Genomic DNA, 16,305 nt, shown 5'->3' on the forward strand with positions numbered 1-16,305 from the left:
CAGCAAGCCTCGGCTGAGAAAGAACTTCAAGCCTCTCAATCTCGAGAGAAGACTGTTCCTCCAGCCAAGAAGAAACTCAAGACTAATCCTCCCTCGACTTCCTCGAGTTCCAGTTCAGAAGAAGAGGATCCAATGGAAGTCTCTTCAGACAAATCAGTATCTCTGCATACTGAGAAGGACAGTGAGGACACAGAACTCGAGCCAGAGCCTCCTCGTTCAAAAGCGCACGCGGCAAAGGCCTCTGCTGCTGCCAAAGGCAAGCAGCCCATGGAAGATCCTACATCTGGTAATATCCCTTCCTCTCTTTCTGGCTGTCCAACTTTTTATTATCGAGACAATGAGCGTGACTGGAATCTATATGCAACCCGTAAGTTTGAAAGTGAGAGGAATTATGATTTGCATGCCCATCGTGTTTATGGTATTGTAAAGTACATTCAATTTCATCAATGGGAAAACACTCTTACTGGTTTCATTGGATTCATTGCAAACATTATTAAGGAGTTTTATGCTAATCTTACTGATGATTTCCTTGATGAGAACTCTAGACTGTATAGGAGAGTTTATGTTAGGGGTCACTGGTTCTCGTTTTCTGAAAAGGACATTGCTCAGGCTCTGCAATTGCCTGAGAATGTATCCAATGCTGTGATGTCTATGGATCGTGAGTTGATGCATTCTGAACTCACTGGTGCACGTTCAGAATTGAAACCAGGGGAGAGTCTTCAAATCACTCACCTCACTTTTGCTCATGCTTCCCTTATGCGGTTTGCACTAAGCAATTGGGTTCCAAATTCTAACAAGACCGTGGTGTCTCAAGAAGTGGCTACACTCCTATACCGCATCACTTCTGGAACTTCCATTGATCTAGCCTCTCATATTCTCAACCAGATTGTCTCCTTCCGAAGAGGTAAAAAGCCAACCTTCAAACTTGTTTTTCCAAATCTAATCTATAAGGTTTTATCTTCTCAGAAGAATGTGGCCCAAGCACATGAAACACTTGAGCCTCCCATCACTGGTCCTACATTCCAACCCTCTGAATACTTTGATGGTGTGTTTCAAAAACGGCCAAAGGCTGGTGCTGCTGCTGCTTCTGCTGGTGCAAGTTCTGGCTCTGCTGCAGCAAAACTCCTGGAGGTCAAGTCTGAACTTCAGAATGTGTATACTCGTCTTGAAGCAATGGCAGATGTCCAGCATAGCATGTCCAGGCAACTGTCCACTTTGGTTAAACTCTATAAAGATTAAAGTGTTTTTCGTTTGTCCCTTTTTAATTAAACTTTAGTCTATTTTTTGTTCTTTGTTTACTTTGGCACTCCGATAAACAAAAAGGGGGAGAGATGTTTATTTTTTTTGGTTTGTTGCCCAACTCTGTACCCTTTTTCCAGGGGGAGTTGTGGTTTGTTAGTACTTGTGAACTTAATGTTTAAAGTTAGCTTGTTCTTTGTTGTGATATTCAATTGTGTTACTCAGGGGGAGTAGTATCTTTTGCTCTTACTAACTTTGCATTGCAGGTACTTTATGGTAAAAATTATTTTGTTCATCTAAAGTGCCAAAGGGGGAGATTGTAAAGTCCTTTTTTGGCAAGTTAGGTGACAAAATAATTTTTCCTTTTTATGGTAAGATTGCTATACATTCATTTTCGAATTCTTACCTCTTTTATTCGGTTATTAGTTGCCATTTTCCTTGTTTGGAAAGTTGCACTTTCAGCTGAACTTTCCTTTGTTGAAAACTTCTCAAAAGAGAAGGAATTCTCTTTTGGAAAGTTGTCTTTTTTAGGGAAACTTTGATTATTGCCTTTTCCTTATTAATTTCGATTGTATCTTGATACAATCAGAATATCTAATCTGTTTTTGGCAGGAATCAAGCTTCGAAAGAAGATCGGACCCGATTTGAGTAAGTTTCCCGTTTCTGGGCAGATCTGCTTCGTCAGCATCCGAATCTGATGTAGCAGATCGTGTTTGTTTTTGGAAAGTTTTTGTACAGCTGCTAATTCGAAATTGTGGTTGCCTCTTTGGTTTCTATGATCTATAAATAGAGCCTAGGGAGCAACCATTCGAATTACCTCTTCCATTATTCATTTTTTACATTTATCTTTTGAGAGAAGAGAGTATTTCTTTGTTTTGTGAGAGCCTAGTTGTTCACCTAGGTTCTAGTTGTTCTATTTCTGTTCTTACTCTATCCTAGAGGTTGTGAAGAACTACTTGACTGAACAAGAGATTGGTCTTCGGGAGAAGACTTGATAAAGCCTTACTTCGGGAGGAAGTAAGCACTTGGTCTTCGGGAGAAGACTTGTTAAAGCCTTACTTCGGGAGGAAGTAAGCACTCACACTTCAAAGACGAAGGGAGTTCGGGCTTGAAGGTGTTTCAAGAAGTCAGATTCATAAAGTGGATTACAAAGGATTGCGACAATACTTTAGAGGGAGTCTAAACTTGTTTAAGTCAATTGTCTTTGTAATTTTGATACTTTATTAAATGATTTAATTCTCTGGGCGTGGCCCCGTGGACTAGGAGTGTTCGGGAGAACACTGATACCACGTACAAATCTCTTGTGTCAAGTTATTTATTTTTCTGCAAATATTTTATATTACGCTGTTCGGTTTCTTTGTATGGCAATTACTTTCTATTTCTTGCAAACGCTTACAGTTTTTATATTTTCGTATATACAACTGACATTTGCAAAAACATGGTTTTTCACATTCTATGGTTTCACGAGCTAAATGAAAATAAATTGAAATCTGTCAAGGGTGTAATTGAACTGAAATTCTGGATTATATGCATAAGTGAATTTTTTGTTAATCATGTTAATTGAGACTACTTGAAATTACTCATGTTTTGGAAGATGGACTTGTTTAGTGAGTGTTTTACTCGAGGACGAGTAAAAGCTTAGTTTGGGGGAATTTTGTTAGGATATTTTTAGTATTTAATTTAGGTTAATTTTAGCACATTTTTCGATTTAATTTAAATTATGGTTGGAGCATTTTTACGCTTTTATCTTTTAGTTTTGCAGATTTAAAATAGATGAAGAGTTAGAAAATATCAGAAGAAAAAGGATAAAATATCGAATGAAAATATCCTGGTGGAAAATATCAGAATCAAATTCGGATAAAGATAGAAGCAAGTGGAAGTTTGGTGCAGAGATCAACACGGGCCGCGGCATGGTATTAGCATGCCACGGCCCGCCTACTTGGAAGAAGTCCACGGAAGCAAACTAATGGCCACACGGGCTGCGGCATGGACTTAGCATGCCGCGGCCCGCCTCTTTGTCAGCAGAGAGAAATATCTGGAAAAGCTGGCGTGAGATTTTTCCAGATATTTCAAATCCGAATTGAATTTAAACAGTGCGATTTTCCACCTTTTGAGGGACCTGAAGACCTATATAAAGAGCAGTAGAGAGTGGATTTAAGCAAGCAATCTCAGAGAGAAAAAGTGAGAGTTCAGATACAGAGTAGAGAGATCAGCTGCAATATTGAAGACATACTGCTCAGGGTTTTTCAGCATTCTTCTTTTCTTCTCTTCTGTATTTTTCATCTCTTTTCTATTAGTTAATATGTGTATTTGTGCTTCATTGAACATGAGTAACTAAACACTTTAATTAGGGTTAGATGGATATTGTTTAACATTGTTTTATGGTTTTAATATGGTTTATTTTCCCCCTAATTTCTATGTATTCTATTTTATTTGTGCTTGATTACTTTTAATTGTCTGGCCACCAATTAACTGTTTATGATTTTGATGCGAGATCTGAGAAGTGAGTGTCAAATATGCTATAGTAGAATAGAACTGAATTTCGATATAGGACGAGAGTACCTATATGGTTTAGATAGCTTATAGGGTTTCAGTGTTTAATGCCTGTTGCATGTTAAATTTATCACGAGAGTAGAAAGTTTGCATGTAATTGAGGTTTATATATCTGAGAAGACTATAAATTACCTTAGTAAACCTGCTATTGCATAGGAATTAATTATTAGGAAAATAATCATATTAGACCATATTCAATAAAAAAACAATTGAAATCGACACCCTAGTTTATTAACTATTAATTTTCTCGAATCGTTGCTTCCAACTATTTTTCTTATACTTCATTGTTTTTTTTCCTATCTTTTATTTAATCAAATAGAAGTAAAAGTTTAATTTCAAAGTACTTAACTACACTCCCTGTGGGATCGACCTCACTCCTAGTGAGTCTACTACTTGAAACGATACGTACACTTGCGTGTGCTAAATATCGCAACAGCCAATATGTCTCTGAGCTGCTCCATAATTACATTCTGACCACCCTTCAGCTCTACATGGCTGGTCTCGTATGCCTTCTTCAGCTCGACATGAGCAGCATACAGACCCTGAGTGTCAGCCTCGATCCTATCCAACCGAGCCACTAAATCAGTGTACTCGGCACCCCGAACGCCTGATGAAGATGGTGCACTGGGCTGAGGTTCTGAACCAGTGGCCTGAAAAAATATATATCAAAAAAATACGGTAAGCATACGATAATTCCACAATGTAACAAATATCACAAAACAAAAACAATAAAAAATAAAGACATAAAAAAAAAGTTCCAAAAATTGGTACCTGAGTGTCTGTTTCCTGAGTGTCTGGGACCTGAGTCTCTGGTACCTAACTACCTGCCTCAGCCTCTGTGTCATCCACAACATCATCAACCAGGTTCTCCACACCATCGTAAGATATGGTCCTCACAAATGCCTCCTCCTCTGTCCGTGGAAGTAGCCCCTTCACCACTTCAAGATTCTGTTTATGGTTCAAAAAATATCAAAATAAAACCATTTAGCATTTATTACAAGCATTTATGTTAAATAATTATTCTGAACATAAGTGAAAATCATACCTGTCTAGAAAATAATGCGCTGACGTCTTTCTTCCCAATATCGCCTTTGCTCGTCCAGCTAAGCATCCTGGGGAACCGAATCCCGTGGTTCGTGCCATACCTCTTCCCAACCTCCAAAATGGCCTCGTACGCCCAATATTGTACTGCAGGTGCGAAGCCATATGCTGTGTATTTGCACTCGTGCTGAACATCCGAACTCAGCTTCTTCTCGTAGTTGGCCTTCTGTTTCAACATGTCTTTCTGAAGCGAGTGCATGAGTCTGGCGAATGAGTGCTTCCCCCAAGGAATCCGGAAGAAGAACTCGAGGTCTTCCACATATCTAAGTATGTGAGGCGTAATCAGCGCGTTTGCCTCGCGGCCCAGAAGCACTGACTCCACAAACAAGCACAAGCCGAGCTTGTACAAGTCTTCCGGGTTCTGACAGTTTGTGAACTGAAGTTGGAGTGCTTCTGTCTTCACACTATCAGACCGGTTGAAATATCTGTTGATCAATCGGTCTGACCCCGAGCGCGCGACCTGCGCAGCCTTCTCCTCTTATGTTGGCCCCGAGGAGAAGTCCAGGCCTGTAATGAGTGCAAACTCCAGCACCCCGAATCTGACCTCCTTCCGACCAACATAAAACCGCATCCTCAACTCCTCCTGAGCATCCACTTTCATTTTGTGGAGCATCAGCTGGTGAAATAACACCGAGGAGAATGTCAAGGGTACGGCATTCCAGAAGCTCCCGAAACGGATTTCCTTCGCCGTGTTATTAAGGTTGAACTTCTCAAACCGAGCTTTGATTTTTGCAAACATTCCAGTGCCTCTATATGTGACGCGGCCAGTAAAATGCTCGGGTGCTGGAATAATGAGTCTGGGAGCCATCTGAAAAAACAAAAAACAAATCAATATAACTGCCAAAAAAAATTAAAAAATGGTCGACATAACATCGACATCATGTTGATATTCTGTCGACATTATCAAACAGTAAGTAAACAAAAAATTTGGTCGACAAACAGTCGATATACTGTCGACATGTTGTCGACATTATCATAAAACAGTTACAAAATAACTTTGTGGACAGCATATCGACAAACTGTCGACATCCTGTCGACATGTTGTCGACATTATCACAAAAACAGTAACAAAATAACTTTGTGGACAGCACATCGACAAACTATCGACATACAGTCGACAAATTGTCGACATTCTAACAGTAAACTACCAAAAGAATCAACTGCAACTTATTATCGACAAACTATCGACATACAGTCGACAAATTGTCGACATTCTAACAGTAAACTACCAAAAGAATCAACTGCAACTTATTATCGACATACAGTCGACAAATTGTCGACATTCTAGGGCAAAACTACATAACATCAAACAAAGGTAAACCATCGACAAATTGTCGACATGATGTAGACAACCTGTCGACAACAATGTTCAAACACATAAACAGATACCTATACATATCGACATCCTATCGATATCCTATCGACATTTCATCGATAACTATGTCAAAACACACAAAACACCATTGAAACATATCCAACATATACAACATGCAAGTATTGACATCTAGATTCGCATATACAACCTAAAACACACAAAATCTGAAACACATACACAAATTCGCATTGAAATTTCTAAAATTTAAACAGAAAAAAACTTACCTTTTCGTGGTTCAGTGGTTCAGTGGTTCAGTGCTTCCTCGTCGTGGTCGTGGATCGCCGTGGGCCGCCGTGGGTGTTCGTCCTCTTCGTCGTCGTCGGTCGCCTTGACTTTCGTGGGGTTCGTGGGTTCGTAGGTTCGTGGGTTTCGTGGGTTCGTGATCTGGTTTCGTGGGTTGTGGGTTCGTGAGGGGTGAGGAGGACAGAGAGAGAGAGAGAGAGAGAGAGAGAGAGAGAGAGAGAGAGAGGAAACGTCTGGTTTCGTGGGTTGTGGGTTCGTGATCGTGAAGAGAGAGAGAGAGAGAGGGAGCGTCAGAAAGAGAGAGGGAACGTCTGAGAGAGGGAAAGTTTAATTTAGGGGGTATTTTAGGAATCTTTTAAAATTAGAGGAATAAATTTGTACAAATTATAAAAGGGTATAAATTTTGATATAGGTTATATTATTAAGGGCAAATAATGAAATTTTCCTTTTGGTTTGTAGGAGTATAGCCATAAGTATATATTTGCTTGTCTTTTTATTTATTTATTGAGATAATTAGATAAAGTGCTATTTATTTAAAAAAGAAATTACATTTTTACGTTTAAATAATTTTCTTTTTATATTTTTACGATTTTTTATAAAAATAATATGAAATTAACAAAAAAATTACATAAAAATAACATCTAAATAACATCAAAATAATAACAAAATTAACAATAAATTAACAAGAATACAACATAAAAATACCATATTTTTTGTAAATAAAATCAAAAAAAATTATAAAAATATTTAAAATTTCCTAAAACCGTACTTTTATAATTTTTTTATTGTTTTTGTGAAATAATCCCTTATTTAATAGTAGTTTTCTCCAAAAAGGAATAAGGAAGGCCACAAAGTCAAACCAAAACTATATAATAATGAGGAAATTACACTCACTATGATTTTAAAAGTTGTTTAGTTCAATATGGTACTTCTAAGTTTAACCAATTTATATGGTATTTTTTGTTTTTAGGTTTTTGTATGGTATTTGATATGTCATATATATGTAAATTAAATTTTCAAATCTCATAATTAATGTTTTTATTTGTTTAGGTAGTTTTATTTGTCACTGATGCCGGAGAAGTCGCTGGAGTTTGCTGTCGGCGCCGAAAAAATCATCAGAGTAGCTGTCGGTGCTGGAAAAGTCGTCTGAGTTGTTGCCGACGCCAAAAAAGTCGTCAAAATTGGCATTGTCGTTAGAAAAATCACTAAAAAAATCACCAAGAAATCAGTTTCTTGATGAAGAAACCACTTTCTTGGTGATTTTTCCGGGGACAATGCCAATTCCGACGACTTTTCCGACACCGACAGCTACTCCAACGACTTTTCTAGCACCGACAGCAAACTTTGAAAAAGTCATCGGAATTGGCATAGTCGCCGAAAAAAATCACCAAGGAACTAGTTTCTTCATCAAGATAAACCAGTTTCTTGGTGATTATTCCGGTGATTTTTTCGACGACAATGCCAATCCCGACGACTTTTCTTGCAGTGACTGCAACTCCGACGACTTTTCCGACACCGACAGCTACTTCGGTGACTTTTTTGGTACTGACAGCAAACTCCAGAAAAGTCTTCGAAATCGGCATTGTCGCCAGAAAAATTACTGGAAAAATTACTAGCACTAGTTTCTTGGTGATTTTCCTGGTGATTTTTTCGTCGATAATGCTAATTTCGATGATTTTTTCGGTACTGGCAGCAACTCCGACCACTTTCCTAGTGCCGACAGCTACTCTAGTGACTTTTCAGTGCTTTTTCAGCACCGATGACAACTCCGGCAATCACTTAATTTCATTTGTTTTATTTTTTAGAAAAAAAAATGAAGGAAATTTTAAAATTTTGTACGGTAATTCAATCTCATATATATTAAGTTTTTATTTTAAATACTATATTTTTTCTTATTAAGTTTCTTTACTATATTTACCTAAATTAGCTTTATTTTTCTCATATTTTTGTAAATACCCCTATAATAATGAGTATGTATTTATTACACTGTTTAAAAGAATTATTTCAATAGTTTTTTATTTATTTCGACATCTAAATATTTAAAAAAAAAAAAAATTCTTATAATCGTGTACGATCATTTGTAAAATTTTAAATTTTTTTATATAAATTTATAATATTAAAAATAAATTTATTATTTTTTCTTTATACGCTTAAATAGTAAATATTTGAATAAAAATTTATAAATAATCTTTTAAAAAAAAAAACTAAATACCAAAACAGAAGAGTCTAGAAAAACATCCCTAATCTTGTTTTATATATATACAAGATGTATATTAATTTTTATTTTAATTAAATGCATTTTTTAGTTGTATTTTTTTCAGAAAAGCCAAAAAAAAAGTTGGTAACGACAGCAGACATCGAAGTCACATATTATAAACACTTTCTATGTATGTTTAGATATGTACAGCGAGTTTAAAAAAATATTAATAGAATTTTATTTTAGGTACGTAAAAAATAATAAAAAAAAATTAAATATGTAAAATAAGTTAAAAAAATAAACAATATTTTTAGATATGTTTAGTTAAAATTTAAATTGTAATGTTTAAAAAAGTAATATTTTCTGTTTAATAGTGTCACAATAATTGAGGAAAAACAAATGAGATGAATGCAATAGGTAAGGGAAAATGGATTAAATCCCTCGAACATCTAAAAAAACTCAGCTAGCTGGTGATACAAGGTAGACTAAATATTGTACAAGGCCATTGTTTTGTAGATACAACATACTAGATAAGAGAATAACTATGTCAACTCAGAGGGATCAATCATAAGCTACTAGTGAAGAAAAGACTTCTTCCACCTATCTCAACTCAACCTTAGAAGAAGGCTTAACGTAAGGAATAAATAATTCCCTATCAAGACCATAATCATCCTATTTTATACAAAATTGATCATGTAAGCCTAAGCAACTCAAATTCTCACATACAAAAGCACAGTAGAAAAACTTAACCGAAGAATAGGCAGGCCGAAAACAGGCAAAAAAGGCAAGTCTCTGGGAGCCTGTGATTTGGTTTCTTCTCTCCCATCCTCTCCACGCTACGATAATTAGTCAAAAGATTTCAGCAATCCAGATTTTCTGAAAAGCAGCATATAAAAGATCAAAAAATACATGAAATGTGGGCTGGAAGTCAGCTGATTTTAGTACTATTCATCATGAGATTAGTTGGTATCGGCCTAACAGATTATGAGAAGGCAATCTAACTGGTGTTATAAACAGAAAAGGGCAATGAACTAAGTCTAAGTTGATAAACGGGATGTGCCTAAGTAGTTGGCAAACAAAGGAAAAATCTTTTTTAGCTTACGGTTTTCATTGAGATCAACCGGAAGACATGTTATCTTAGATTGATTGTCCATTGTGCTACACAATGCTTGGGGGAACCCAGGCTGTGTTGGGGAGCTTGTGCTACTGCGGCTTGAATTACCATTTGACATGTGTGTCTTCACTTGGTGGTTTAAGTAGACTTCCAAGCTAGAAGAATTACTTGCAGTATTTCTTTTGCTCTTCAACCTACCCCTTGTAGGATAGAGAAAATAAAAACAAAGAGTGACATCAAATGAGAAATAACATACGTAAGTTATTAGGAAAAATGAAAGGTTTTGTCACTTGGGATACCTGTCCTTTCGCTTTTCACGGTATCTCTGCAAAGACACTTGTCTGCTTGCCTGACCATCTGCATCTGAAGAAACACGACCAAACATTTTAAACTTCTCATAATTTGTCAAGGGAAAAAGCTTACTCACTTGGCTAAGCCTCAAATGTGTCTCATCATTCATTAGTATCACACGAAATGAACATAAGTATTTTCAAATGTGATGCATGCTACATTACAGACACAAGTGAACAACTCAAATTTCACTGAACTAGGAGAGGAGATAAAGTAGGTGTTAACAGAGTCAAGGAATTTGTGATTTCAAGAGATGAGGAAAGATGGTGGTGGGAATACAGCTAGCAAGTGGTAGTTTCATAACTTTCAATGTGAAGCTAGCAAAGCTGAAAGAGAAGCAAGGATACAGAGCAACTAGAGCAACTCCAATGGTGGCACTCTTCAGAAAATCTCCACATTATCCAAAAATATAATATCTTTTTATCTCTCTTCTACATTATTTTGACAACCTTACTTCTAAAATACTCCAACAGTATGCATTCTGTAAGGTTGCCATCATGATCCCACACGCTAATAATTGATATAAATTTTATTAAAAAACGAAAAAAAGGAGGATGGCAAGGTTGCCTAAAATAAGCACCAGTCTTGACAACTAAACTTCTCCAATTGTTAGCTCTCTCCAAGCATTCTGCCATATCAGTAAGCACTCTTCCAAGCAACCCTTGTTGGAGATACTCTTAGTGGTCAGAAAGTTTGCAATCACGGTACGTGGTATTTAATTGAGAGTAATGGTATGTGAGTCCATCAAATGCCAAAGGTCTGTGCTATGTGCATTTCAGAAGTGGTGATGGTATAGAGAAGAGTGAAAACCTTATGCTTTTCTCCCTATTTATACATACATGCTACTCCCTAAGTACCTACTTAAAAATATTTCATATGGCAAACACAATAAAGAACATGAAAATTATAAAGTAGGGGCCTAAAGTAAACCCTTGATCTCACAAATAAAGATAAAAAGCAGATATTTCTGTAAATTGTATTCCTTGATGGAATCACTATGCAAATTCTGTTAGGCTTCAAGCATAGTAGAGTTCTTAATGTAGGATTTTAAGTACCACTTTCTTTCTGAATGTTAACTGCGCTCCGCTATCTTATCTGCAAAATGGCAATGGATCTATTTGTTGCCCTAATCTGGGAACTCACGACACTAAACCAAGGCAGTGTCAAGTAAGACCTTTCAGGTCATGACTTCAACCCTTAAGCCAAGGCAAAGATCTCGCACTCTGGTCAGGATAAACAAATTGTGTCCAGTTGTGTCTTCTATCACTGATTAATATGCTCCAGAGATAGCTCTTGTATGAAGGGTTTAGGGGACCAATCGTAACTGTTCTGACAACCAAGGTGGCTACTCAAAGTGTCTTGTCGAGTTGCACATTCAATACAGATTTCCCACGAAAAGGGGAATCATTCTTTGAGATGCGCTTCGCTAACATTCCATGCAGCCCCATGACGGTTACTAACATCAGCCTTACATTGTTCATGCGCCTAATAGATGAGCATGGGAAATTATTATTTGGCTTTTTACTCTACTGTAACAGACCTCATAGGCCCAATCTATGCATTGTGTGACGCATCATGTGATAAAATAATCTAAGGAACAGTCTACCAAGGGTTTAGCCTAGAAGCCCCTTTGCCACTATAACTAGGGCTACGGCACCACATGTAAAAGGGTCCTCTTTTAGTATTAAGAGGGAATTTCATCTTCTTCATTACCAACACAATAGATTCCTGGACTAGGGTTCCATTATAGACTGAATAAGGAAAACACCTTTCTTTTATTTACTATTAATTATTAACCCATAAATATATTATATATCAAGTTGACGAAAGATCTAGTCAACACTATTAAATCATAAAGTTTGAAATTTTAAAGTAAAATCCAAAGAGTGATTTCTTGGATTTACAGCTCCCCAAACATCACATCCATCAAACAAAGAGCAAACAATCCTTTCCCAAATAATACCTGCTTGCGTGGGTTGTGAGATTGAGACACTAGGAGGAACACCACATTTTTCACTTGTAGAATTTAAATGCAATGGAAAGGGTCTAACTGCTGCAGGGACACCAAACGAGTTTTCCCGAGATAAAGGGATTGGACTTGCTGCTAGTTGCATGATTGCACGTGCCTGCAAAACCGTTCATCGCCTCATTGGAAAGCTAACCACAACATATCACCGAGACTGAGAGTAGAAGAAGCTTCATTACCTTCTCAGGTTGAACTCCTTCATATACATTCACTTTTCCACAATAGAAAATTGTCATTTGGCCAGCTGATGCATCAGTTGCACATTGACTTCTGCAACCAGATTTTCAAGTATTGTTGTTCAGACATTTTTGTGTAAAAGATTTTAAATAAAACTAAAACCCTCAATCAATATAACCTAAATTCTTTGATCATAAATATTCAGTACAATCACACCAGGTTCAAATAATCATACATATACTCAATACAACACTGTTCAATTTACAACATAAAAGAGCATTTAACCACATTGACCTTTTTTAGACTCTATTTTAGTAAATTTACAGCAGTGTTAAATAATTCAAGGGAAATCCTATATTTAAAAATATAAGTACAATTAACAATCCAAAAATATATGGACTAATTCTGCTACACCCCTCATGATAGTTTCAAAAAAACTTAAATGGACAGAGCACATAATCAGCATTGCTCACCAAAAGTCCTTCAGTTCGATTCTTTAAAGCTAAATTGCCATTACATCCAACATAAACACAGATTGCCAAACAAGTCAAACGTTTGGAAGAAAAGAAAAAAAAAAACACCTCCTGATAGCCTAACATCGACTATAGCAAAACCAGCTCATGAAGCATAACACTTGCAGCTAAATTCAGCATAACTCAACTTCATATATTGTCTACAAAAGAAATGGAAAAAAAAAAAAAATACTAATTGTAGCGTCCTGGAAAACCCAATTCATATATGCACATCAAAAAGGGGTCTCTTCAGAAAATGAAAGAACGAAGAAAAATTAGACCTTGCACTTTCCCTCTCATCTATATCAGCGGGTCTTTCCTCAGGCTCCGGCACAGATTTCGTTGGTTCTTTTCTCGGACCCGGAACCGATTCTTCAGCTGACACTGAAACCTGGACATCGGCACTAGCTTCCTTAGCTGAATCAGCTGAACTTGAAGTCACCTACAGTACTCATATTTTCAATAATCAGCTTAATACATAAACTTTTAGATAAATATCATAAAAACAAGAAAATGGTTAGTTTGGTGGCCGAGGAAATGTTAAGACCCTGTCAATGATATTTTCAACAACTTGGTCAAGTCTTTCACCTATCTGAGCGCTAAAGGCATGACCTTTTTAGTCAGAAACAATACAAACCCATAAAATTAGAAATTTCACATCTCAAAATTTACAGCCCTTTTCACTTTCCCTCCAATTTTCAAGGCAACCAAACAGTTAAGCATACTTACACTAAATGTCGGGAGTCGGGGCGTGTTCGAAGTCGGGGAAGCGATAACCTTCCTGAGGTCTTCGGCGCCGGAATCGTCGCAAGGCTCTAACAAAGCCTTGAGCGAAATCACCTGCTGGATCGCCTGGGATTTATTCCACGAAGGCCTTCGCATCCCTGTATAAACACGTGTAAAACTCCAATATTTACACACAAAATACATCTACATATATATTAATTTAACCACATTATTACAAATATTTTATACATTTGTTTTCTTTCTCTCTCTTTCCTTTAATTTTTTTACTTCTCATATTCCAAGACAAAGAAAAACCAATCAAATCCGCCATTAGAAAGAAAGAAAGAAAAACAAATAAAAGAAACCTTTATCTTTGAGGTATTTGCGGCAGTCTTCACGAGTGAGCTGAGAAATGTCATCTTCGGTAAGCTGGTTAAGGGGCTTCTCAAGTATGGAGCGAAACGTCGTCGTTCCGGCACTCATGGCGGGAATCTCGCCGGAGACGGAGAAGGTAGGTCAACTATAGTATATGGAGGTGTAGTAGTGGAAGTAGAAGTAGTGGTGATCTGTAGTGAATCGTAATATCGTCAAAATTGAAGGGCATAAATGTCAAACTAAAAGAAAAGGTAAAGTGAGAAAGAGAGTACGCGTGTGTGAGTGAGTGAGTTGTAGAGAGAGAGATTAACCTTTTTAGCAACGACCTTGCACCCTAGACTGCCACGTATGCTTTTCTAAATTATTGTCGACTTTTAACCCTTCCTGAGAAAAGGGTATCCGTTAAATAAAGATAGAGCTTAAATATGCAGGCGGAGACATGAAAGAGGATAGGGATCATCTCTAATCCAAACCATCACTGTTAACCTGGGTCACACCTGCCTAGAGCTCACCCACCTTGTTTAAGGCCCAAAAAATAATTTGTTTTAAATACACAAAGATTTTTGGCAAATTTTTTAAAAATACTATATCTCTTTACAACAAAAACTCGTATACTAGCCATAAACTAAGCATAATTGAAGAACCAATTTTTTTTTAAAAAAAAAAATAGGGTTTTTTGTTCTTTTTTATAGTTATAGGAAGTTATCTTTTTTCTCCGACCACGCTCGCCGGCCTTTACTGGGCATAGGTTTGGCTTGGTCGGGACTGTGTTTTGCTTTTGTAATTCGATTTTTTCTACTACGATTAGTCTTATTTCTGAGACATAGTTTTGAGTGTTTTAGTCTTATTTCTGTGACATGACTTTGAGTGTTTTAGTCTTATATGTGTGACATAATTTTGTTTTGTTTTGTTTTATTTCTTTATTGATTCTTCATGGCACCGTTGTATAGCATGAAGCAATACTTGAGCCTTTCCATAATGGTAGGGTTGTACATTTCTGGCCGAAAATTATCACCAAACCAAAAATGAATTTGTTTTTAAACATTCCTTTGGAGAGGAAGTACAAGTTTTTGTGTTTTCTTTAGTGATAGAAAAGAAAATAACTCTTTTATTAATGTTTTGCTTCTGCTAGTAACGGCAGAAATGCCAAGTAGTGTAAACTAGGTTATTACAAAGGAGGTATATATATAGGGCAACAAAGAGAGATAGCCCAATAAACAAGTGGGCCGAATATGTGGGCCAATGAACTTAAGTATGGAGCAGCTAATCCTATTACCCTCCTCTCAAGATGAACTATATATGTTTTTTAAGTTCATCTTGGTTACAATAGTTTGAAAATAGCTTGGAAAAAGAGGCTTGGTAAGGATGTCAGCAATGTTGTTTTTGGTGGTGACATGAATTAGCTTTAGTATGCCTTCTTGGATCTTCTCTCGGACAACATGGCAGTCAATCTCGATGTGCTTGGTGCGTTCATAGAATATGGGATTTTCGGAGATGTGAATGGCGGCGGTTTTGTCACAATAAAGGATGGCGGGATCTTTGTGCTGGATGCCAGGTGATTTCACAAGTGGCATGAGCCATAGCCCGATATTCTGCTTCAGCGGAAGAACGAGAAACTGTCGACTGCTTTTTTTATTTCCAAGAGATGAGAGATCTGCCAAGAAAGACACAGTAACCCGAAACAGACCTTCCAGTGTCACTGCATGAGGCCCAATCAGCATCTGAATTTTTTTAGATGAAAGTCTATGTTTGACATATCAATTTCAGCATAAGCAGATAGGTTAGTGGAAGATGCTGAGTAAAAGAATAGTCCTTGACCAGATGTGCCCTTAAGATATTGTAATATTCTGTGAGCAGCAGTGAGGTGGGGAACCCTCGGATTTGATAAAAATTGACTTAGTTTATTTACGGCAAAAGAGATATCAGGCCGTGTAATAGTTAAGTAAAGAAGTTTACCAATGAAGCTGCGGTAGATTTTAGGATTGTTTAATGGTTTTCCAACATCGGATGAGAGCCGAATGTTGGATTCCATTGGGGTGGGAGCAGTAGAAGCTCCTAAAAAACCTGTGTTAGTTAAAAGTTGAAGGGTGAAAGGTCGTTGAGAGACAGATATTTCGAAGGAAGAACGACCAATCTCCAATCCCAAGAAAAAACGTAAAGGACCCAGGTCTTTAAGTTGAAAGACAGAGTTAAGTTGCTGTTTAAAATCTGAAACAACATCATCATTATTAGAGGTAATTACAATGTCATCAACATAGCTTAATAGGGCGAGAAAAATGCCTTTATCATTTTTGATGAACAGTGTGTGATCTGAAA

General features: G+C 36.9%; 1 protein-coding gene across 5 annotated transcripts; it reads right to left on the minus strand.

Moving 5' to 3' along the window:
- Positions 1–9,158: 9,158 nt before the first annotated feature.
- LOC115723116 (protein TIFY 4B) lies at positions 9,159–14,433 on the minus strand. Of its 5 annotated transcripts, none has more exons than XM_061104538.1 (8): positions 14,301–14,433; positions 13,980–14,180; positions 13,618–13,772; positions 13,170–13,330; positions 12,379–12,469; positions 12,137–12,299; positions 10,122–10,185; positions 9,159–10,022 (listed from the first exon to the last, which is right to left on the minus strand). In XM_061104538.1, exons 2-8 carry the CDS (start codon positions 14,095–14,097, stop codon positions 9,746–9,748), a joined length of 1,029 nt encoding a protein of 342 aa, XP_060960521.1. In that variant the 5' UTR covers positions 14,098–14,180; positions 14,301–14,433; the 3' UTR covers positions 9,159–9,745. The 5 variants fall into 5 exon arrangements, with proteins under 5 accessions (XP_060960521.1, XP_030508404.1, XP_030508402.1 ...); XM_030652544.2 differs by lacking the exon at positions 14,301–14,433 and having other exon boundaries at positions 9,159–9,584; positions 9,811–10,016; positions 13,980–14,277; XM_030652542.2 differs by lacking the exon at positions 14,301–14,433 and having other exon boundaries at positions 9,159–9,584; positions 9,811–10,022; positions 13,980–14,277.
- Positions 14,434–16,305: the final 1,872 nt, after the last annotated feature.

The sequence above is a fragment of the Cannabis sativa genome, chromosome 9, assembly GCF_029168945.1.
Source record: "Cannabis sativa cultivar Pink pepper isolate KNU-18-1 chromosome 9, ASM2916894v1, whole genome shotgun sequence".
NCBI classification, from domain to species: domain Eukaryota; kingdom Viridiplantae; phylum Streptophyta; class Magnoliopsida; order Rosales; family Cannabaceae; genus Cannabis; species Cannabis sativa.

What these genes read in the sequence shown, in the direction of transcription:
- LOC115723116 (XM_061104538.1), bottom strand. Translation starts at nt 14,097, where the DNA reads ATGAGTGCCGGAACGACGACGTTTCGCTCCATACTTGAGAAGCCCCTT. An exon ending in AAGGAGTTCAACCTGAGAAG is followed by an intron (nt 12,300 to 12,378) that starts GTAATGAAGCTT and finishes ACGGTTTTGCAG; the next exon opens with GCACGTGCAATCATGCAACT. An exon ending in CGTGAAAAGCGAAAGGACAG is followed by an intron (nt 10,023 to 10,121) that starts GTATCCCAAGTG and finishes CTATCCTACAAG; the next exon opens with GGGTAGGTTGAAGAGCAAAA.